At 46.6% G+C, this 24158-nt stretch overlaps 1 protein-coding gene across 1 annotated transcript in view; it reads right to left on the bottom strand.

The window, feature by feature from the left end:
* The window catches only part of SHISA6 (shisa family member 6), a 145076-nt gene that overhangs the window by 13523 nt on the left and 107395 nt on the right, over positions 1-24158 (bottom strand). The window contains exon 4 of the mRNA XM_059486028.1: positions 3624-3686. Coding sequence (XP_059342011.1) covers positions 3624-3686 — 63 coding nt within the window. The remainder of the gene's footprint in view (positions 1-3623; positions 3687-24158) is intronic.

The following is a 24158-nucleotide window of genomic DNA, read 5'->3' as shown; positions in this document are numbered from 1 at the left end:
CTGGTCTGATGTTAGAAAATTGATGCAAAGATTTTTTCAGCAATATATCCCCCAAAGCCCTATTAGTGTGTGGGAAGGAAGATGCCCTGGATTTCTGAAATGAAGAAAAGAGAAAGAAGGAGGAAAAGAAAAGGATGGAAAAGAAAGAAATGAGAGAAGAGGGAAAAAAGAGGGAATAAAGGGAAGGAAGGATTCCAGGAAGGAAGGAAGGGAAAGCCACACTCCTACATGAGTCCATATAGAGGAAACTGCTAAAAGCCCACACAAGTACAGCTATAAAATGAAATTTGTCTCCCTCAGAGCAATCCCAGGCACCATCCATGAAAAAACACTTGGCCAAATTAAAACCTTGAAGTAATTGGCTGCTCATGGTGCTTTACCAAGTATTTTTTGAGATGATTGTCAAATGCAATTAACTGACATAAAAGTCGTGATATGAACTTCCTTCTAACCATATTATTTGGAAATGTGCTTGGTATTTATAAAGATGTTAAAAAAATGTTTATTAGGTGCTCTTTAGGTTAGGATAATTATATATGCACTAAATATAATGAGATGAAACTTCAGTAGCAGTAAAAAATAAAGCAATAATCTGCACAGAAACTGAGTCCAGGCAGTCAATGTATTTCTGTTATAGCTGATGCTCAGTTCTCTTTTGTGCCCCCAGCTCGGTTTTTTCCTTCATATTTTAATGTTTTTATGGGGGAAATCATTTTATGTGCTTATTTTGTGTGAAGGCTGAATATCTAAGCAAGATAAATTAATGTATCAAAAGATTTAGCTGCATTTCATATGTAAAACTTGGTTGTGCTTAGAGCCTAATACTTGCTCCCTCCCACTCACATTTTACATACAAATCACTACATTTCCTAAAACTGCTGTACAGTTCTTCATTTGCAGCTCAAATCTGCAGCTGAGGTAGAAATAAAGTCTGGAGTTAAGGAAATCCACATGAAAATTTAGTTTTCAGTGGAATTGAGGTCTAAATGCTGTCACTGAGAGCAGAATTTCAGCTGATGTTTCTAAAGGGCTGTAGGAGCCTCTGGAATGGGACATTTGGTGTCCTGTGGGGGGGATTTGGGGCAGGAATAATCCAGCAGCAGGGATTTCTGGCAGGTGTGGGATGGTGAGAGTCACTGTGGTTAATTCAGAGCCCTCAAGCACAGCAGAACTGAAATCCTGGGATTGCAGCCCCTGGGCTGGGACAGTCTGGAACTGAGGAGCCCCAGGATGGGATGGACCCTAAAGCTGATCCAGTGCCAGACAGAAGGGGGAAGAGAAGGATGGAAAAGAAAGAAAAGGTAAAAATGAGGGGAGGAAGGAAGTGGCGGAAGGAAGTGGCGGAAGGAAGTGGCGGAAGGAAGTGGCGGAAGGAAGGAAGGAAGTGGCGGAAGGAAGTGGCGGAAGGAAGTGGCGGAAGGAAGGAAGTGGCGGAAGGAAGTGGCGGAAGGAAGTGGCGGAAGGAAGGAAGGAAGGAAGTGGCGGAAGGAAGGAGTGGCGGAAGGAAGGAAGGAAGGAAGGAAGTGGCGGAAGGAAGGAAGGAAGGAAGGAAGTGGCGGAAGGAAGGAAGGAAGGAAGGAAGTGGCGGAAGGAAGGAAGGAAGTGGCGGAAGGAAGGAAGGAAGTGGCGGAAGGAAGGAAGTGGCGGAAGGAAGTGGCGGAAGTGGCGGAAGTGGCGGAAGTGGCGGAAGTGGCGGAAGGAAGGAAGGAAGGAAGGAAGGAAGGAAGGAAGGAAGGAAGGAAGGAAGGAAGGAAGGAAGGAAATGGGCAAGGACACCTCCCAGGGTTTCCAAGCCCCATCCAAGCTGGCCTTGGGCCCTTTCTGTGACTCAGCTGCCTATGGTCACTTCTGATCCCGCTGGAAATTGTCCTTCCCAGGATATCACAATTCCCAGCCCTCCTTCCAGCCCTCTGTGCCATCCTGCAAGCTCTTCTGATGTCTTACTTGAAAAGCCCAAATATATTTTCAGACTCTCCAGGCAATGGCTCAGCAGCAGCAGCACACATGGATGGAAGGAACAAAAGCAGCCCTGGCCATCTGGATAACTCAGAGAGAGATGTACCTCTGAATCACACCCTCATTTGTAGTCAGCTCATCCCAGTCCCTCACAACAACCAAATTATTAAGGCACAGGAAGCACAAGAAATCCAAGACCAGTGGATCTCCCTTCAGTGTTTTTTTTTTTTCTTAAGAACATAAAAAAGCAAAGCATCTGTTAGGAGCAGAGGGAAGTGGAATTGTTTTGTCACATTCCCTGGAGTGCTTGGATGCAGTGGGACCCTGGTGCTGCATTAAAGCTCCTGGGCAGGTCAAGGGCAGCTGAGAACCCAGCAGGGGCTGGATTTTAAGAATGAGTACCAAGACCAAAGAGAAGACAGCACAATTTCAACCCTATTTCTCCATTTTCTTCTTTTCTTTTCGCCCTCAGGAAGGTAAAAAAGTAAACAGAATAAGCAGTCAGGAACATTGGAGGCTGTCAGTTCAGGCTCAATAAATACTGCTGTGGCACTGATGAGTTCAAAGCTGACACTCTTCCTCCTGGAGTGTTTGCAAGACAGAAAATGAAGTCCTAATAGCACAGGCTTACCATGGAAGCAATTTTTAGGCTGAAGAGATGCCTGCATCCTCTGGGAAGGAGAAACCCCCAGGGTTTTAGGGGATCTTTCCAAGGGCAATTGTTCTCCCACCCTCCTTAGCAGCAGGGAGATTTCTGTATGTGAGCACAACTTGCAATAAATCAGCTCCAGAACAGTCAGGACGAGGATTCAGAATTCAAAACAAACACCAGGACAGAAAGAGTAACAAATACAGAGATTCAGAGCTGCCAGGAGTGACAGAGATGAGATTTACTGGGAGCTTAGAGCAAGAGGAATGGATCCCATTCCAAAGGCACAGGGGGCAGGGAGGGACACGGACAGGACTGAGACAAGGCAGCAGAAGAGGCAGGAGAGAAGATGGGACCAATCTGAGGGACTGAGGGATCAGTCAGAGCTTGGTCTGGTGGGACAGACACTGGGGAACAGGGTTTGGGTGCCAGGGGCTGGATGGGATCAATCAGAGCTTGGTCTGGTGGCACAGATACTGTGGAACTGGGTTTGGGTGCCAGGGAATGCCCTGGGGCATCAATCAGAGCTTGGTCTGGTGGCACAGACACTGCGGAGCAGGGTTTGGGTGCCAGGGACTGGATGGAGCCAGGGGATGCCAGGGTTGGGCTGGCTCCAAGGGAAGGGAGACACAGCCCAGGCTCCTCTGCTGCTCAGGGAAACCCAAAGGAGGGGACAGAAGGGCTGGGGGACAGGGCTGAGTAGAGAGAGGCCATGGAGGGGAGCAAAGAAACATCTCCAGGCTGGGTAAAAGGGGGAGGAAACCCAGTGGGAAACAAAGGAGAATCTTGGAATTAGACACAAGGCTGATCAGCACAGTTAGAAAAGATTGGGCCATATTTCCCTGTGCACACTACTGAAAATATGGTCCTGTGTTTAATGCCAATGGGAGCCACCAGCCATGCAGCACTGCCAGAGGAATATTGCCATTAACATTAAACACATTTGGTACCAGTAAATGTTACTGGCTGGCAGAGGAAAGTTACAACGTGTGTAATTTTGCTCTTTGCTTTCTCTTACCATGTGTAGGTGTCTGGTTGTCACTGTTTAGTATCAGGTGATTATAATTTTGTTCTTGGTCATCTGAAATTCACAGAAAAAAAAATCCCTTTAAGAACCAGCTTAGCATTGCCACTGATCTGCAGATGATAATTACAGCTCACAGTATCACAGGAAATCTCAGCATGATTAAAGAAAGGAGAAGGAAATGCTTAAGAAAGCAGAAGATTCTGTTATGCAGTTCACTTAAAATTCCAGATGCAAGGAGAACACGATAATGGGAATCTGCTCCCCTTCTGCTGAGCCTGCAAATGAGGGTTCTGTGCAAAGGTGGGAATCATGTCCAGACAGGAGCACACCCAGCTGTACCACGGCCTGGGCTGCTCCTGGAGGCTGCTCCAGCTCCTTTAGGGCTGGGGAGCTTTGGAGTGCTCAGGATGTGAGCCCCAAACCCAGCCTGTCCCAGTGTGAGCACAACCACGAGCACCAGGTCCTGTGTGGGCACAGAGAGGAGTCACAGGTGTGGCCTGGAGGGGTTCAAGAGCTGCACATGAGCTCTGCTCCCTCCCCAGGGAGTGGGAATCTTGTGAGGGAGGCAGGGGAGCCATCCATGGCAGAGCATCCAGGGCAGCTCCCACCCCAGTTCCATCCACTGCTAGGACTGGGCTGGGAGAACAGCTCCGTCTCCTTCCCCTGCAATGAAATCACAAGATAAGGGACTCCTGATAAGCCTCTACAGCCTTTAGCTTTCAGTAAGGGCTGAGCTCCTTGTCCAGACATCCCCACCCTTGGTGGAGCTGCAGCAGTGCAGGAGGAGAGGAGATCTCTGGGACCCTTCATGTCCTGCTCTGCTGCTGCAGGGGTCACTCCAGGGCTGCTCTTCTGTTCCCAAACCTTTCACGGACATCTCCTTCCCCGAGAAGTTCTGGGTCTCTGAATCTTCCTTTCTGCTTTTCAGACCAATTCCTTCTTCCAGGGATGTGCAAAGAACCCCCCTCATTCCTGCCCAGCCCTTTATGAGCACGGTTGCTGCGTTCTTCTTTATCCTTGGTGCTGACACCATTCCTTTGCTGTTTCCCCGTTTTCCTGCTTTGCCCCCTGTGCTCCCACTGCCACAGATCCCCCTCAGCTCTGGGATGTGTTTCTGAGACAGCCCTCACCAGGACAGAGTGCAATCCCTGCTCTGTCCTCAGTCAGTTTCTCTTGCTCACACAAACCTCTGATATTTCTCTTTTCCTGACTCATGTAAAGTCTGTGATCCATTGTGGTTCCTTATTGCTTTTCCAAGGAACTCTGCAATTGTTCTCCAACACAGAAAAGGCTTTTTAGCATTCCTGCTTCAGCCCGAGGCATCTCATTTTTCTCCATTTAATCAATTTATTTGCAGGCTATTTATCCAATTTGTCAAGAACATTTTAAATTCTAATCCTGTTCTCTAATAGACTTACAGTCATCCAAGGTTCATATCACCTGCAAATTTAATAAGTGAATTCCTTTTTCACCAGGAACAAAGAGACCAAATCCAGAACCACACCAGGGCCATCCTTCCCCTGATATTTGGTCCCTGCATGGTCACTCAGCCCTCATTAACAACCTCTTCTCTAATTAATCTCACATTGCTTTGCTAGAAACTGCTGGAAACTTTGCTGAGTTCATGATCTTTGATATGAAACATGGCCATAAAATACAGGGGAAAAAAACAAATAAAAAATAGGGTTAAGTTGCCATGGTTTGTTTCTGAGTGTTGGCTGTTTGTTTATCTCTCTCCTTCACTATGGGGAGTGTCTGGGTGCAATCAGGATTACAATCAGGGTTTATTTTTCAGGTGACAACACACTGGGTATCTTCACCTGCTTCCTGCTCCATCCAGAATTCAAGCACTCCTTATATCCCAGAGAGATGGAAAAATGGGAGGGTTTCAGCCTGGCAGCCAGCATAAGATGAGCAAACCTAGAGAAGAGCCCAGGGACACCCCAGGTGCCCTTAAATAAGTGCCCTACAGTTTCCCTAGTTGGAATTTTCCTCCACTCTTTGTTGCTTTCAGCAAGTAAAAATTCTGCAGGAACTCCTTTTGTGACTTTGTTTCAGTTTCTGTCCCTCCAGGTAGTAAAATTTCACTTTAATGTGAAAGCCTGACCAGAGGATGGGGAACAAATAAGAAACTGGGTATTTCTGGGACTGTCTGGAGGGAGTTTCAGAGCTGTGGGATCAGATGGGTTAATTTTCACCTGGTTCCCAGCAAGCATGATACAGATCCCTGCTCATCCCTGGAAGTTTTCAGAGCCACATGGAGGTGGCACTTGGGGATGTGCTTCAATGACCATGGAGGTGCTGCTGGCTTGGTGGCTGGGCTGGATGACCTTAAAGGTCTTTCCCTTTCCTTTTCCTTTCTCCTTTCCTTTTTCCTTTTCCTTTCTCCTTTCTTTCCTTTCTCCTTTCTTTCCTTTCCCCTTTCCTTTCCCCTTTCCTTTCCCCTTTCCTTTTTCCTTTCCTTTTTCCTTTCCTTTTTCCTTTCCTTTTTCCTTTCCTTTTTCCTTTCCTTTTTCCTTTCCTTTTTCCTTTCCTTTTTCCTTTCCTTTTTCCTTTCCTTTTTCCTTTCCTTTTTCCCTTTCCTTTTTCCTTTCCTTTTTCCTTTCCTTTTTCCTTTCCTTTTTCCTTTCCTTTCCTTTCCTTTCCTTTCCTTTCCTTTCCTTTCCTTTCCTTTCCTTTTCTTTCCTTTCCTTTCCTTTCCTTTCCTTTCCTTTCCTTTCCTTTCCTTTCCTTTCCTTTCCTTTCCTTTCCCCTTTTATTTCCTCAGGTATTTTGAGGCTATAGCTTCACCCAGCCCTGTCAGAACCTGAATTATTGGCATTTTGATGTGGCTGAGCTAATCAAGCCTCTGAATGCAGCACTGAGCTTCATTTACCTCTTCTGTAGCCCTTTGTAAACACTTTCTAAGCAATAAAATACTTTAAAATGACGCCGGAGCCTTCCTACACCTCCTCAGGTTTAACAAGATAACGCTGTTAATTGTGAAGTGCCGGTTAGGCAGGAGCTTATCTATTGTCAGACAAGGATCTGAGTTCAAAGCTATTTACCAGGAAACTCCATTAGGGGAAGAAAGGAGCCACAGGGCTCTGAATTGCCAGGACACAAAAGGAAATTTGTGAGCGCAGCTGGAGGAGCCATCAGATAAAATAACCAACAGAAAGAGTGAGATGTTGCACTGGGAAAAAGGAAACCAGTGCTCCCACTCCTTTGCAAACACGTGCACAGGAGGCACGTTCCTTTCCATTTGCAATTTGTTATTTTATTTTTATTATTATTTATTCTAACATATTTTATGTTTTAAAATATTCATTTTTATATTTTAATTTTATATTATTATATTATTATATTATTATATTATTATATTATTATATTATTATTTATTATATATCTATTGTAATTTGTTATTATTTATTATATTTCCATTTATTTAAATATTTCTTTTAATATTTTTTATATTTTAAAATATTTTTATATTTTAATTCTACATTATTTTTATTTATATTTCAGCTTCTTCTTTATATTTCTTTTAATATATTTTATATTTTTAAAAATTTATATTTATCTTTTAATTTTATATATTTTATATTATATTGTCATTTATATTTCCATTTATTATTTCTCTTTATTTGATTAAACTGCCTCTATCCACAAGTGTTCTCACTTTTAGCCTTCCAATTCTCCCCTGCATTCCAGGGCTGAGTTCCCAGCTGGTTTAAACCACAATCAGCACCTGAATTATCAGCACCAAGGTGCAAAACTCTGTGTAGCTGTTAAAGAACACTCTAAACATCCCCCAAAGGGTTTCCATGCACTTCCTACCTAGAAAAATCTCCTTTTTCCACTGATTTAACCTTTCCTTTGGTACTTGGTTTTAGGCTTCTCCAGCACCTATTATTTTTTCTCAGTCTCAAGGATTTCATATGGGAATTTTCCTAATAAAAACCTGATTTATTGTGTTTTATAAGGAAAAATAAATAAATCAAGTGTCAGAATATGAAAAGAAAATGCTGTATTTTCCAGCCTGTCTTTCCTAATAAGATTCCTTATGAAATCTGCAAAGCAAGGATATTTTTAATATATGGCAGCTGCATTACAGGTACACCTGTAAGTGTGATACAGATATATGATCATTCTGACAGTCGTGCTGTACTTTGCATTCGTTTTAGGGAATTTATTAAAGCACTTGGAGCTGCTCTGAAATCTGGAGTTAACAGGAGAAAAGAATGACCTGGAAAGGAAAAAAAAAGGGGGGGGGAAAGTGAGAGGAAGGAAAAAAGAAAGAAGGGAAAAGAAAAAAATTAAAAGGAGGGAAAAAAAGAGAAAAAGGGGGGGGGGGAGGGGGGAAGAGGGGGGGAAAGGGAAAAAAGGGGGGAAAAGGGGAGGAGAAATGGAAAAATAAAGGGGGAAAAGGGGAGGAAAAAGGGGCAGAAAAAAAGGGAGGGGGAAGGAAAAAAAAAGGAGAAAAAAAAAGAGAAAATGGGAAAAAAGGAGGAAAATGGGGGGAAAAAAGAGGGGAAAAAGGGGAAAGAAAGGGGAAAAAAGGGAGGTAAAAGGCCTGAAGAGGAACCATCAGCCTATGAAGGGACCCAGGGCAGGGGTGGGATCCTGATTCCTGAAGGGATTTAAAGATGGGTGGATGTGGCATTTGGGGCCATGAGTTTGTGACTGGACACTTTGAAGTTTTCCCACCTCAATGATTCCATGCAAAACAATTCTTTGCCTTCTGCCGCTCTGCTCTTGTCACCAGAACTGCTGAGATTGCAGGGCAGGATGGAAATCTCCTTGATGCCTTCACTGATGAAGAGAAAATCCCTTTCCAGGGCTGAACTCCCCTGAGGGACCCAGGGGAGGGCAGGGAGGAAAGGAGCCCAAAAGCTGCTGAGGAAAATGGAAATACTTCCAGCACAAAGTTCATCGCCCACCAGCACTTTCTGGTCACTATTTGTGTGCCAAAGGAGAAGCCTGGAGCAATTGTCCTTCAGCTGCTCCGTGGTCACAGAGCTGGGAAGGGGAAGATTTTCCCAGCCCTTTTCCAGGGATTTTGGGCAGTGAGAGTGGCAAAGTGCAGCCCAGGAATGGGGGAACAGAGCCCCAAACCCCGCCTGAGCTGGGTCTGCCCAGCTCAGAGTGATAAGCACAGGAAAATTCATCTAATAAATCATTAATTCCAGCTACCTTTGGTGTGCAGGATCCAACATCTCATTTACTTTCCTGTGCTGTGAATATCCTGCTTACAGTGTTCTGCACCTGCCTGGCACTGCCCAAGCACGCTGAGCCCCAGAAATGTTCTGTGCAAGGGGCAAAGGAGCCAAACCTGAGAGCTGCCCCAGAAATGTTCTGTGCAAGGGGCAAAGGAGCCAAACCTGAGAGCTGCCCCCCAAAATCTTCTGTGCAAGGGGCAAAGGAGCCAAACCTGAGAGCTGCCCCCCAAAATGTTCTGTGCAAAGGGCAAAGGAGCCAAAGACGGAGCTGAACACTGGTGGAGCAGCAGGGCAGGATCAGAGGGGCTGGAAATGCCACATGAAAGGTTGGCCCCAAAGCCTCCGTTTATTCTCATTATGTCAGGTTTTTGTTCTACCGTTCCAACCTATTTTTCAGCAGTAATCCTGTGATTCATTCATTGAGCAGGATGCTCAGGGACTAAGGCAGCTATTCAGGAGTTATTTTAATCCTCATTAAGCGGTGAATGGCCCTGTTCTCCAGGATCCCACGCCATCCAAAGCCTGCGCTGATTACAGAGCTGTTATTTTCCACATCGGCTTTTCCTCCCCCCCATCGCAGCCTCCCGTGGCAGGCAGGCTGTACCTGAGCCCAGGTGTGCTCACACCTGCCAGCCTTTATTCCTTTGCAGGAACAGCCCTGGAAAACTCGGGGCAGATTTTTCTTGTATCACACACGGGGGATTTTTAATGGGATTTTGTGAGCACAAATCAGCTGCTAATTAATCATGGGCCTTCTGTGGGGGAGGAAAGGCAGCTGGAACAGCTCCTGGTGTACCTGGGGGGAGGATGATGAAGGCAGGTGGGATCACAGTGCCAGGAGAAGGGCTGGAAATGCTCCCCCAGCCCAGCTCAGCCCCAGGTTTATCTCTCACCTGCCCAGCCAAGGTGGTCAGGGCACAACCTTGGATATTTTGGGCACAACTCACTGGATAATTTGCAGGTGAAATCCCTGCTCCTTCAGGGATTTCACCTGCAAAATATCCACTGAGAACCTGAAGGCTGTTGGCACTGATGTATTTTATGAAAATCCTGTCAATAGGATTTTTCTCCTGAGAAGCTGAGAAGCCTCAGGAAAAAAATGTAAACAATAATGATCTGATTGCTTGGAATGTGGTTTGGAGGTTGCTTACCAACAGGTGCATCTTTGATTGGTTTCATGTGAATTGTTTATAATTAATGGCCAAGCTAGACTCTGAGTCTGTCACAAGATTTTATTATCATTTTTTTTCTAGCCTTCTGATGTCTCCTTTCTCTTTCTTTAGTGTAGGAATAGAATAGAATAGAATAGAATAGAATAGAATAGAATAGAATAGAATAGAATAGAATAGAATAGAATAGAATAGAATTAATATATATCAGCCTTCTGAAACCTGGAGTCAAGATTCCCATCTCCTCCCTCTTCCTGAGGACCCTCAAACACCACCACAGGCTGTGGGAGTGAACATTGCACTACACACTTCAGCTCAGTCTTCTACTGCTTTTTCACCCCTTGTTTTTCCAGCTTGGGGTGTGTTTATTCCTTATTTTAAGGCTATGTGAGATGAAGGCTTAAATGAAATCTAAGCAATCAAGCAGGAGGTGAATCATGGAATCACAGAATGTCCTGAGCTGGGAGGGACCCATGGAGATCATCAAATCCAGCCCCTCACCCTGCACAGACCCCTCAGAAATCTCACCCTGGGCATCCCCAAAGGCTCCTGGAGCTCTGGCAGCCTCAGGATCATGCTCAGCACCCTCTGGGGGAAGAACCTTTCCCTAAATCCATCTCAACCCTGCCCTGACACAGCACCACAATGTGCAGCTGCAGGTGGAAAAACACTTGGCTGCAATGAGCACTGAAGTTCTGGGGGATATGGCCGAGAAAAATAAATTTAAAAAATTTTAAAATCAGCAAGGCTCACTGAGCTGTGATGTGGAAAAGAATCCTCCTCACTACAATATCTGAGTGAAACAGGAGCGTGAGTGAGCAGGATGTTCTCGTACAACAGGGCCCGGGTTCACTCACCAAAATCTGTCTCCTGTGCTGGGAGGCTGCACAAATCACACACTCATTCACAGGATTCCCCTCCTCCCACACAGCCCTGGGAGCCCGGGTGGAGCATGGGAACCAGGCCCACTCATCCCTACACACCAGCATCGCCTCCCTCCCTGCCTGCCTGCAGCTCCTCCCCAAAGTGCCAAAGCCAACTGCAGGCAGAGCCTGGCACCAGGGAAATGCAGCTCCTGCTCCCAGGCAGCTGCAGCTAAACGGGGCACTTGCACAGCAACAAAGGCATGAGAAAAATGTTTCCCCATCTTTGTGGGAACCCAGAACATCCCTCTGGCTGTCCAGGATGGCCAGGACCCTGCCAGGGGCTCAGAGACCCTGGCACATACTCCATAACCCCTGCGGGTTTGATTATGACCCATGGAGAAATTACCAACCTTGGATGAAGACCAGCAAGCCATGACAGTTTAGGTAGAATAACAGTGAAGTTATCATGAGGTGGGAAAATACATTTTGGGGTTTTAAAATGGTGGTTCAGGGGGCAAGATGGAGGAATCTGGGCATGTCCTGCCTTTCTCCTTCTTCTTCTTGGCCTCCATCTTCTGCTGTGATGGTGGCACTTTGGGACTGGTTTAGAGTAGAAGCTCACTGTCTAACATAGGTGATAGGTATGGGAAAGTAATTGTAAACATTGTACACGTAGTTTTTAGTATAAAGACATAACACTGCCCTGTGGGCAGGCAGAGTGCCTGAACTGTCCTGCTGGATGGACCTGGGCAGGGCAGGAGAAAGAATTTTAGAGATGAGAAACAATAAACAACCTTGAGACCAGGAAATGAAGAGCCCTGACTTCTTCCTCAAGTGCTGGGCTGGGAAAAGAGACTTTCCAACTTTTCTTGGGGTCACTCTGACAAGTTCGAGATCCTGACACATGTTGGCTTTGAAAGTAATGTTTTTAAAAACAGCAGCACTGTGGGGAGATAGAGGTTATGGGGAGCTCCAAATCCTCTCTCTCCAAGGAAGCTGATGCCTTCTGGAATACCTTTGGACAGGCTGTTGGCTTGAAAAATAAATGTTTTTTCCTCCTCATGGGCAGTGAGGAGTGTGCAAAGGCAGCTTTTCCTGCTGGAGGCTCTGGAAAAGGGACATTTCCTTCATGGGGGTCCACCCAGGAATGGCTCAACTCCCCAGAGCAGCAGCCACGGTGCCCTCAGCCAGGTGAGAACATCTGAGCTCACCTGGAGCAGTTCAGCATCCCTCTGTGGCATTCCCTGCTTTATTTGCCCTGATTTTCATTGCTTTCACCCATTGCTGCCCTTCCTCACACATTCCAGTATAAATCAGGAGGAAAAAAAAGTGGAAAAGGGACTTGAAGGAATCCAAAAGAAGAGAAAAGAACTTTCTGTCAGGGAGAGGAAGTTCTGCAGGGCCCAGGGCACAAACCTGGAGTGCCTGGGATCCTCCTCCATGCCTGAGAACTTCCCACTGCCTTGGAAACACAAATTGGATAAATATGGCCTGGTTTCCTCAAAAACCCAGCAGCTGAGCAGAAAGCATGACTAACAGCAGCCAGCAGAGCACAACAGCAGCTGGGGGAGCAGCAACCTTTGGAAACACGTCCAGAATGGGAAAAACCAGGGGAAACATATGGTCAGGAGCAAGCAACCGTGTCCTTTAAAGGGCATTGCTGGAGATGGAGCTGATCTGAGAAGGTATAAATAGGCTGGGTGTCTAAAGCAGGATTAGTTCAGTGCAATCTTTGGTGGAACACAGCCAGCTCTTGCACATTCTGAGTGCTGAGATAATTATGCAAATACCTTTGGAAGTAACACACGGTCCCTCTTAACCCCATGGTGCTGGCAGAGGGGAGAAGGGAGGGAACACAAAGTCCTGCTCTGGTTTTCCCTCTCCCACCAAGTGTAAGGAGAAAAAGTTGAGGATGAAATCCTGGGAGAGCGATTTTTGCTCTGGTTTTCCCTCTTTCACCAAGTGTAAAGAGAAAAAGGTGAAGGTGAAATCCCTGGGAGAAGGATTTTTGCTCTGGTCTCAGAAAAGATATGTAAACAATAATTATCTGATTGCTTGGAATGTGGTTTGGAGGTTGCTTACCAACCTGTATCTTTGATTGGTTCCATGTGAATTGTTTCTAATTAGTGACCAATCCTAGTCCAGCTGTGTCAGACTCTCTGGCCAGTCAGAGGTTTTTATTATTCATTCTTTTCCACCCTTCTGATGTCTCCTTTCTCTTTCTTTAGTGTAGTTTTAGTATTTAATTTTAATACAATTATAATATATAACATAATATAATGTAATACAATGTCATATAATGTCATATAATGTAATGTCATGTGATGTGGTAATATAATATAATATAATATAATATAATATAATATAATATAATATAATATAATATAATATAATATAATATAATATAATAGCCTTCTGAGAACTTGGAGTCAATTCTCATCTCCCACCTCATCCTGGGGACCCTCACAACCCCACCACACCCAGAGCCCAGTAGGGCTCTCCCAGCCCCAGCACTGATCACTCTGAGTTGTTATAAGCAGCACCACGATGCAGATAAATGGACTGAGGTCCTTAACTGGCTTTAAATCACTCTAAAGCCAAAGAAATTCACTTGCTCCTCATCTGTCACCAAGGCATGGCCAGCCTGGAGGTGTCTGGGCAGAGAAGCAAAGGCTTTCTCTTTATGTGACACAGCAAGGAGTGCCTGTGAGGGGCCAGGAGGGAGGATGTGAGGGTTTGAAATGAATTCCACCCTTCTGCTGATTTGTTTTCCCTGGATGGAGGCTCCTTTGCATGCCTGTCAACTGCTAAACGTGGCTCTGGGCCAGTGCTTTCAGGACAATTAAGATGCAGATGCGATCTAACACCGATCAGAGCCTTATCTTCAGGCAGATAAAGAAGTCACCAGCACTAATCAAGCCCTTAAAATGAGCCATGGTTGTAAGTAAGGGCTTTATTGAGGCACAAAGAAAGTGGCTCCGTGTTAGGGAAGAAGGGAGAGCTCTATTTAAATCCTAATCCTATCAGCAATTAAGCAGATGGTTAACTTTAAGCATCTGCTTAAGTCCAACTGCAGTCACGTTAAAGAGTGGCATTCAAAATAGTGATTCTATAAAAGATATGAGTGTGACAGTGTCAAAATCTTGATTTTAATAAGAATTCCCTGCTGTCTTCTGGCAGAGCTTCAATTCCAGCAAAGGGAGAAGGTGGCACAGAGAGATCACAGAATCCTGGGATGGGTTTGGGTTGGGAGGGACCCGAAAACCCACCCAGTGCCACCCCTGCCATGGCAGGGACACCTTCCACTGTCCCAGGGTGTCCCGGTGTCCAGCCTGGCCTTGGGCACTGCCAGGGATCCAGGGGCAGCTCTGGGCACCTGTGCCAGGGCCTGCCCACCCTCACAGGGAACAATTCCCAATTCCCAAAATCCCATCCAGCCCTGCCCTCTTTGAGTTTGAAGGCATTCTCTGTGTCCTGTCCCTCCATCCCTTGTCCAGAGCCTCTCCCCATCTTTTTGGAGCCCTTTTCAGGCACTGGGAGGCCACAACAAAACCCAAAGCCTCCTCCTCTCCAGGCTGCACAATCCCCCTTTTCTCAGCCTTCCCAAGATGTCCTAGCTCTGAGCACCAGCACGTTCCCAGTGTCAGGATGTCTGATAGCAACGTGTACGAAACACAGATTCTTGGAGATTTTCTACATTCATACTATTTATAAATAAATATTTAATTTAAAAAAAAAAACCACAACATTTTCCATACGTTGTGATTAGAATTTGTCTGTTTGGCCAACTGAAATTACAAACAACTGTTTTTTAAAAATAATTTTATTTTTTTATGTTTGTAGGTGTCAGAGCAACTTAGATATTAGGAATATTGCATTAGTGCTAAAGGGAAAAAAAACACTTTAAAGTCCAGGTGTTCCAGGAAAGCTGCCTTGATTCCAGTGTCCCAAATTGCTTGGCACAGTCTCTGAATAATGATGGGAGGCACTGCTGGCTTCTTCCCTCTCTCCAGACCTGTCACTGTAGGACAACATGAGTTCACACACCTCTGTTCTCAAGGTGGAAAGAGGGAACTTTATTTTCTGACTCCAACATTTATAGATTTCCAAGAGTGACAGTGGATTGGAGGGTGACAGTGCCACCTCTCCAATGACACAGGTCAAACCAACAGTCCATCAAATTTCTCCTCCTCCATAAAAGAATGCAAAACAATGAGTTATTAACAGAAAGTGTGTGAGAAAGTTCATAATGAGAATGTCAACATCAGAAGGCTTAGAAAACGTAATTAAATCAGGGTGACACAGAGCCATCTCCTGCTCCTCCACAACTGAATGAAAGGGGGAATGAGCAGCCAAAGCTCCCCCACATTTTGGCGGCCCCAGAGCGGTGCCAAGGGGCAGGAAGGCACTGCTGAGGCTGCACGTGCTGCTGCAGCTCTGAAACCCCCAGGCGCAGGAAAATGAGGCTGCACAGATGGCTGCGAGCTGAATCAGCTCTCCGAGAGCTCAACAGATACACCTGGTGTCATTTGCTGTCATAAAAACCATATTTCAGCTGGGCTGGGCTCTGCACAGAGCAGGTGGGTGGTTTGTGGTGCAAAACATCCCAGTCCAGCTGCAGAGCACTGACCCTGCCAGACTCCACAGGTGTGGCATCGACAGAAAAACCCTTCCAAGGATCACACAGCACTGAGCATTGGGATGGAAGTGCAAAATCAGCAGAAAATCAGCAGAAAATCAGGGGCTGCCCCAGATCTGGGGCAGCATCTGTGGCAGGGAGAGGATCTGGGCTCCAAGTGGAGCTGGAGGCATCCAAGGAAGAAGTGAGAAGAAATGACCCCAAGGAAGAACGCTGGGTATGGATGAGTTGGCAAAAGAAGCCACCAAAGGCAGCGTGGGGTGTGTTTAACATTTCCCCAAATCCACAGAATTCACCTGCAAACCTGCAGGGCTGGGAGAGCTCCCTGTGCAGGGCTGGGAGAGCTCCCTGTGCTGCTCTCTCAGGTGATTCTTCCACTCTCCAGTTTCTCACCTGGATGAACCCCAGCTGTGCTGGCCCTCTGGAGCCCGTGCCCAGCTCAGCTCTGGGGTTGTGTGAGGATTTCTGCCATTTCTGCCTGCTCTCCTCACTGTTTTTCTCTCTCCTCTCAGCCAGCAGGAGTGCCTATCACAGGAGCCCGTGGCTCTGCTTTGGCAAGGCACCAGGAATTTGTGATTCCAGAGGCTCTCTCTGTTTCCAGCAGGAGCCTCAGCACTTTCCCCAGGCACTGTTAGATGCTTTTCATGGTAAATTTCCTTTTGCTGGGAATTCAGCTCCAAGGAAAACAGTCCTAAAGAATACTTTTACCAGCTTAGTGCACGTCCAAAGCACAGGGGCTGGAATGGAACACCTGCTCCAGGTGTGGGGAGTAGGAGCCCTTGGAGCTGCTGATCTTCCTTTTCAACACAGCTGCTGTGGAATGCAACAGGTGCATCTGTGATTGGTGTCATGTGGCTGTTTTTAATTAATGGCAAATCACAGTCCAGCTGTTTCAGACTTGCTGGTCAGTCACAGGATTTTGGTATCATTTCTTTTTCTATCCTTGGCTAGCCTTCTGATGAAATCCTTGCTTCTATTCTTTTAGTATAGTTTTAATATAATATATATCATAAAATACTAAATCAGCCTTCTGAAACATGGAGTCAGATCCTCATCTCTTCCCTCATCCTCAGACCCCTGTGAACACCGTCACCTGCCCTCCCAAGCCTGGTGATCCAGTCCAGGTTGGTTACAAAGCCCTGGTGCAGGAACCAGCCCCAGGTCCTTGGCCAGCACCTCCAGCATGATCCTGCCCATTAACTCTGCATAAACAAACAATCACTTATAAAGTCAGGGAAAATAACCTCACCCATAATCACTGATTAGAAATGTTTGCTCATGGCTGGGTATTTATAGCCTGCAAGAGGTAAATGTCACCCTCATTGCCTGCCTTCATGGCAGATATTGTTTAATTAGCAGCCTCTGGGCTGCTGCTCCTTGGAATGGGAGATGAGTTCTGCTTTGTCTGCCCTTCCCTCTGCTCTCCCTTTGCTGTGTGGGGCTGGGGGCTGGATCCTACCCACAGTCATGGACAGACATGCAGGGAATCAGGCTGGAGAGGGGCTGTGAGGAACAAACCCTGTGAGGAACCCCTGAGGGAGCTGGGGGTGCTCAGCCTGGAGAAAAGGAGACTCAGGGGTGCCCCCATCACTCTCACAGCTCCTGAAAGGTGCCTGTGCTCAGCTGGGGCTGGGCTCTTTCTGCAGGAACTGACACAACCAGAGCACACAGCCTCGAGCTGCACCAAGGGAAATACAGGTTGGATATCAGGAAAAAGTGTTTCAGAGAAAGGGTGATAAATTTCTGGAATGGCTGCCCAGGGAGGTGGTGCAGTCCCCATCCCTGGGTGTGTTTAACAAAGCCTGGATGTGGCACTGGGGGCCAGGGTTTGGGTGAGGGGTTGGGGCTGGGTTGGACTGGATGATCCTGAAGGTCTCTTCCAACCCAGGGATTCTGTGAATTCTGTGAATTCAGCTTCTGTGATTCTGGGAATTCTGGGAATTCCGTGATTCTGGTAATTCTGTGAATTCCATGATTCTGGGAATTCTGTGACTCTGTGCCCTGCCCCAGGATGTCTCTCACAGCCCAGCCACAGCCATCCCTCACTCCCTGCTGAGATTTTTTGCTGCATCTCCTGAGCTCCTCAAGCTGCTCAGTGCTGTCCTTGCAAAGGCAGGCAGGAGGGTGGAGCAGGTAAAAAAACATTAAATTCACACTGATAGAAACGTCTCCAGCTTCCCAAATCTGTGCTGGACTCACAGGGAGGTGTCTCCTTGAGAAAGTCCAGCCTAAAACATCTGAGATTGGTGGTTAGAGCAGACACCAGAGGAGAATGAGCTGGAGCAACCCCTGCTGACAGGAGACCAGTTATGAGCTGCGCCCACTGGAGGGATTTAGGGGCTGAGGGAGCCAGAGACAAAAATCACAGGTACCTGAGCTCCTCACACCCCCAGAGTGTGACAGGTCCTTCAGGGCTGGGCTGCAGCACCACAGAAATCCCAGGGCAATCTCAGTTTGATCAGGGCTGCCCTCTGCTCTCCAGCCTGAGTGGAATCAGCACTGAACAGGACATGCTGAGGAGCCTTTTTTTCCAGCATCCCAGCCTTGCTGCCCTTGATGTTTGTTGAACACACTCAGAGGCACTCCAGTCCCCCAGCAGGCTGTGATTATCTCATCTCTGCAGACAGGGAGTTTGTACATGCTCTGACAAACCAAACAGGGAGCAGCAATCTGTCAGCAGCAGCCTCACTCTGCTTCACTGCCTGCCAGGGCTCTCCTGGTGCTGCTGGGTGTGCTCTGCAAAAGCATCCCCTGGAGCTGGGACTGGACACTGAACCCAGCATGGAAATGGACCAGAACTCATCAAAGGGTGAAAACTCCTGACTCTGAGTCCATCCTGGGTCCATCTTGGGTGCAGCCCTGGCTGGGCTCTTGCACTGCCCAAGGTGGATCCTTTGAGGCCTTTTAATAAATCCCCACTTTATTCCTTTAACTCTGCCCAGCCTCTGTTCCAGGAGCCTTTTCAGGCATCAGGAACCACAGGGAGCCCTCGAGTGCTCTGGCCCTGAGCACAGGGTGCCACTTCTCTCTCTCTCTGAGTAGAAAACAGTTGCCTTGTGTGTTTTCAACATCCTCTATTAAGTGCCATCACATTTTATCACTCCTCTGGCAATATCCAGCAACACCTCTATAATTTATTGTCATTAGTTTATTCTCAGCCCTCACAGAGGTCACAGCATGGGGGGGAGAGGAGAACTTCATCCATTTCACACTGAACGTGCTGCAATAATGGCTTTTCAAACAGCTGATGGTGGAGGGATATGAAAAGATAATGAATAATGAGGAATAAAGGAGCTGACCCTTTTCTAACAAGAGGCTCTTTCAGCATGGTGACACTTGGAATTTGGGTGAAATGAACCCTGGTGCTTTTTGACACCTCTGGAGCAGACACTGCCTCGGGGCTGGGCTGTTCCCAGTGCCTTTGCAGGCTGGGGAGCTCTTGTGGCAGAGAATTGAACCCTGAAAATGCCTCTTTCATTCTGGGGGCACTGAGGAGAGCCTCAGGGGTTGTCCTGGCTGGAGGTACCTGCATGTGCCACTGCCCTCAGCACCTGAGAGATGCAGGTTCTGCCCCTGGGGAGGAGCAGCCCCAGCCTTGGGAATGGCTATTTATTGTTGGCATTTATTGGCTGGGTCTCCTCAAACAGCTTTCCAGCCATAAATTGGGTTCTATTTCAGCAGGAGCAGGGACAGGGAGTCCCCTCAGCCAAAGAGTTAAAAACACCTGTGCCTTTGATTTTAGCCCATGGAAACAATTCCCAACTTTGTGTGAGGATTTACAAGCCTCAAGAGTTTGAGTAGAATGATAGTGAATTTGTCACAGGGTGAAAAAGTAGAATTTTGGGGATTTAGAATGGGGGTTAAAGAGGCAAGATGGAGGAATCTGGGCATGTCCTGTCCTTCTTCTCCTTCTTCTTGTCCTCCATCTTCTGCTGTGATGGTGGCACTTCTGGATTGGTTTAGAGTAGAGACAGACTGTCTAACATGATAGGTATTGGAAAATTATTGTAAATAAAGTACATGTAGTTCTTAGTATAAAAAGCCAACACCACCCCAAGGGTGGTCAGTGTGCCATGAACCAACGTGCTGGACAGATCTCAGCAAGTAACAGAAAGAATGGAATAGATAAGAGAAAATAAACAGCTTTGAAAAGCAGAACTGAGGAATCTCGACTTCTCAGAGAGTGCAGGGCTGGGAAAAAGGAGACTTTTTAATACCTCAGGAGCCTTTCCAACAACAAACCCAACACCCAGCCTGCCAGGAAATGCCCCTGGGAGAGTTCCTTGCCCTCCAGGATGTCCCCTGTGACTCTCAGAAGGGAGCACAGCCCCTGAGCCCTTCCCTTGCTGTCACAGCCCCTCTGCCCCATCCCTGCCCTGCTGTGGAAGGGGAACAGTGGAGCTGGAGCTGAACGAGCAGCTCAGCTTGCTGCAAGCCCTGAAATGGCTTTTGAAGGCAGAAGTAATTAAAGCTCTAAGTGGGAAATGGGCTGGGATGAAGCAGGGCTTTATCCAAGGGAGATTGTGGCAGGCTAATCTGATATCTCTCCCTGATAAGGTAATGGGGTTTTTAGACAAAGGGAACATGCTCGATAGCATCTCTGGGGGCTGGGAGGGAGCGTTCGACACGCTGCCACATCGGGAACTCATTAGTGCTGCCGAGGAAAACGAGGATTACAGGACAATTAAAAGGGGAGGGAGGAGCTGAATAAAGACAAGGCAGAGAAGATCTCGTGGTAAAGGGAAGAGTCAGGCTGGGAGGAGTTGCCAGAGCTCCTAAAGGGAGCCCCTAAGGCCAACATTGTTCAGTATTTCTATGAAAAAATCTTAATAAAAGTACATAATGTGCTAATAACTCATGGCTGGGGAGTGCTGTGAGGAAATCCAGCCCAAACCTGGCTCTTGGGGCAAACAGCACACAACACTGAGGACTAGAGAAATTCAAACTGGAAGAAACATTTTTCCAAAGCAAATCAGAGCAGAACCTGGGTGCAGAGGTGACCCAGGAGTGTCTCTGTGTCAGCTCCTTCCTTGGCAGGAACTGCTCGTGGCTGCTTTGGAGTTTTCCTGAGTGATTTTTAGTTTGGCTCATTGTTTCTCACCTCGGGGTTAAGCTTTGTGAACTCCACCATTCATGAGATTTTTTTTTTCCCCCCTTAATGAGCTCCCTGTAGATATTTTCAAATTTATCAGCAAGTTAATTAGTTCTGTAAATCAGGATAGCCTACAGTTTTCATTTCCATGCAGTGAGCACTAAAACTCCTGGACTTTCATTGAGGATTGACAAGCACGAGAGCATTGACTCCAGTTTTAGCACAAACAGCTCCAGATCCAGAGTGTGGAGGGGGGAATTTTGTGGCTGGAATTGTGTTTGGCCGTGGCCCCTGGGCTGAGTTGCTCTGACACAACCCTTTGCCTGAAGCACCATCAGCTTTTGGAAGGTGGAAGTTTCATGGAGCTGCACAAATCTCAGGAACATCAATTGCATGATCAGGAGTGTCAGAAGGATTTTATACAATGTCACCCTGATTTTTTTAAGTTCTTCTAAGCCTTCTGATGTTTACATTCTTGTAATGAAGTTTCTCATGCACTTTTATGGAAATAATTATTGGTTTACATTCTTTTCTGGAGGAGGAGAAATTTGATTGACTGTTGGTTTCCCCAGTGTCATTGGAGAGGTGGCACTGTCGCCCTCCGATCCCCTGTCACTTTTGAAAGTTTATAAATGTTGGAGTCAGAAAATAAACTTCCCTTCTTTTTACCTTGGAAGTTCCAGTGTGCATGTTGTTTTATTTCATGTCCTATAGCAACAATTCACTTTTCCTTATGTTCTGGAGAAAAATTTCTCCATGTTGGTCTAAATTCCTGCAGTTCTGGGGATGGGTCAAACCAAACCACTTGGTGTTTGTTCAGTCTGCCCTCCCCATTTCTGCCTCTCCATTTCAGGGACAGACAGACATTTCCAGGAAGGAAAAACTGCAGAAGATGTACCACAACAATCAGATTTTTCATTTATAAACTGCCGAGCTTCTTGCCAGACTCTGCTTTTGCCCTGGTGCATGGGAGTGCTGGATTTGGGGTGGCAGGCACCACAGAAATCACCTGGGGTGCTTCTTTTCCCTGGGAATGCAGAAGTGTGATTGCTCCCTACAGCAACAGCTTGTTTTCCTCCTTCCTCCCTCCCTCCTTCCTGTTGTTCACATGGAAACAAACACAGACGTGTTTCAAGCATTTAATCTTAAGAATCTCTTGAAATCTGTATGATTGGGTGCCCTGAACCTTCCTCTCTTTATACAGAACAAAAAGAAAAAATCCTTCTCTGGAATTCTGCATGTGGTGAATTTTCATTTTTCCATCGTGGGGCTGCTTTGGAATTTTCAGTGTGGGAATCATTTCAGCTCTGGGTCCTGGGCAGATGGACCCTGACTGCCCCAAAGGGGACATTGAGAATCCTGGAGCCCCAGGTGCTGCTGCTGGGGTTGTGCATCAGCTCCTGGACTATTCCCTGAGCATTCTGTGTCCTTCTGATCCCCTACTTATCACCCACATCATTACAAATGGGAGCCAAGTCCTGCTTTTATTGTGGAGGATGTAATTTCACATCCCCCTCATTCTCCTTTCTCCTCCTCATCTCATTTCCATAACCAAGGAGCTTTTTCTCTTTGCTTTAACCTGTAACTCACTGTGACACTTGACAGCTCTCCCTTCATCACTGCACTCCTTGACCTCTAAGTTGTTCTCCTTTGCTGATCAATCTCCTTCAGCTTGGTTTCCCCAGGGGAAAAAACAAACCAACCACTTTTCATTCATTCTTCTCCTGCAATAGCTTTAAAACCCAATGGCCAATTCCAGCCCCACCTGAAAGGATGGCAGAAGCACCTGTGATAATTAAGATTCTGCAATGTTTATTTTTTCAAAAACTGGCAGCTGAGTAGATGAGAGAGATTCAAATGAGTGGCTGCACTGAGGGAACAGGAAGGATCTCCACAGCATTATAGATTCTTTATCAGTCAGCACCAGGTTGCAGCCAGCCCTGCCAGGGCTCCAGGCTCCCCTGGGACAGGGGGACAGGCTGGGTGAGGCTGAAGGGGCTGAAATTTGGGTTCCTGTCACTGTTTTGGGGGGTTTGGGGGTGAGTGGAGTGCAGGAAACCCAGCCCATCCCTGAGCACCCCTCATTCCTGGTTGCACAAACCCCAGCTGGGGCCCCACTGCTTTGCCAGGGCTGTTCTCTGCAGTGATGGAAAAAGGCAAGGCACAGATGGGGAGACAGAAATTGCACCAGCAAGGCAGTAAATCAAGGAAAGAGTTGATTTCCATGGCAGGAAGGGCACTGGATCTCTCCACAGTGAGTTATTCTCAGGCAGTTGTGCTGTCTGAGCTCCTGCCACAAAATTCTCCCTTCCTCCCTTTCCTTTGAAGCCCAGAGCTGCAGATCTCTCTGTGCTGGCCACGCAGGATTCCTGGAACCACTGGGCTCCTGCCAAAGCTCGTTCTGCTCCAAGGTGTGAAGTGCTGGTGGATCAGTTAATTATCTGATTTCTTCTGCAAGGCTTTATTTTCCCAGGACATTTCCAACAGGGACTGAGTTCCCACCTCCAATTCAAATTAGCTCTCTGGGCTGCCCCCTGTGTTCCCTGAAACCCTTTGATGACTCACAGGAAACACTTGTTATCATTACCTTTTTATTTCATTTTTTAATGCTTGAGAGTAGAGATCAGACTGAGCACCACGAGCTTGTCATGGACATATTTTATGAAAAATCCTTTTGCTAGGATTTGTTCTCCTGAGAAGCTGAGAGGCCTCAGGAACAAAATGTAAACAATGGTTATCTGCTGCTGTGGAATGCAACAGGTGCATCTGTGATTGGTCTCATGTGGTTGTTTTTAATTAATGGCCAATCACAGCACAGTTGTCAGTCATAAAATTTTATTATCATTCTATTCTTTCCTTGCTAGCTTTCTGATGAAATCCTTTCTTCTATTCTTTTAGTATAGTTTTAATATATCATTTCCTTTTAATATAATCTATATCATAAAATAATAAATCAGTATACTGAAACATGAGTCAAGATTCTCATCTCTTCCCTTGTTGGGGATTGCCTGCAAATTCAACATTTGGAGACCCCGAGTGAGGAACATTCCCACACGAGCTCACCAATATTCTGCTTTTCCGGCAGTCCCACCTGTGCTTAATGCCCCCTGTGTCCCTCTCTGAGCTCTGCTCACTCCGCACCAGGCTGGGAGGGGTTAAACCCAGCTCAGCCCAGCTCCAATCTCCTGCTAACGGGGTACAGGGATGTGCCTCCTGTTGATGGAGTGACCGAACCATCCTTTGGCCCATTAAAAAGGAAATAAACCCAGAAGCTTGTCTCCTCACTTTGGTAAAAAGACACCTCATAAAACCTGGGGCACTTCACCTCAAACTTAAGGATGGCCAGCTGGACAGGATCCACAAAGTCCCACCTGAGCAATTCACTAGAAAAAGAAGAGAACAAAGGAAATAATCCCTTTTGTGAGGTGTTTTACCATGGGCAAGAACCTCTTGCACCTGACTCGGCTTTCCCTGTAAAGAATTTTGTTATTTTGCCTTTTATTAAAACATTTTTGTTTCCAACACTGCCACAGAAGCCATCCTGCTGATTTTCTGCCTT

This window comes from Ammospiza nelsoni, chromosome 19, assembly GCF_027579445.1.
Source record: "Ammospiza nelsoni isolate bAmmNel1 chromosome 19, bAmmNel1.pri, whole genome shotgun sequence".
In the NCBI taxonomy this organism is placed as follows: Eukaryota; Metazoa; Chordata; class Aves; order Passeriformes; family Passerellidae; genus Ammospiza; species Ammospiza nelsoni.
Note: the sequence above shows the minus strand (reverse complement) of the source record. Positions and strands in the feature narration are given on the sequence as shown.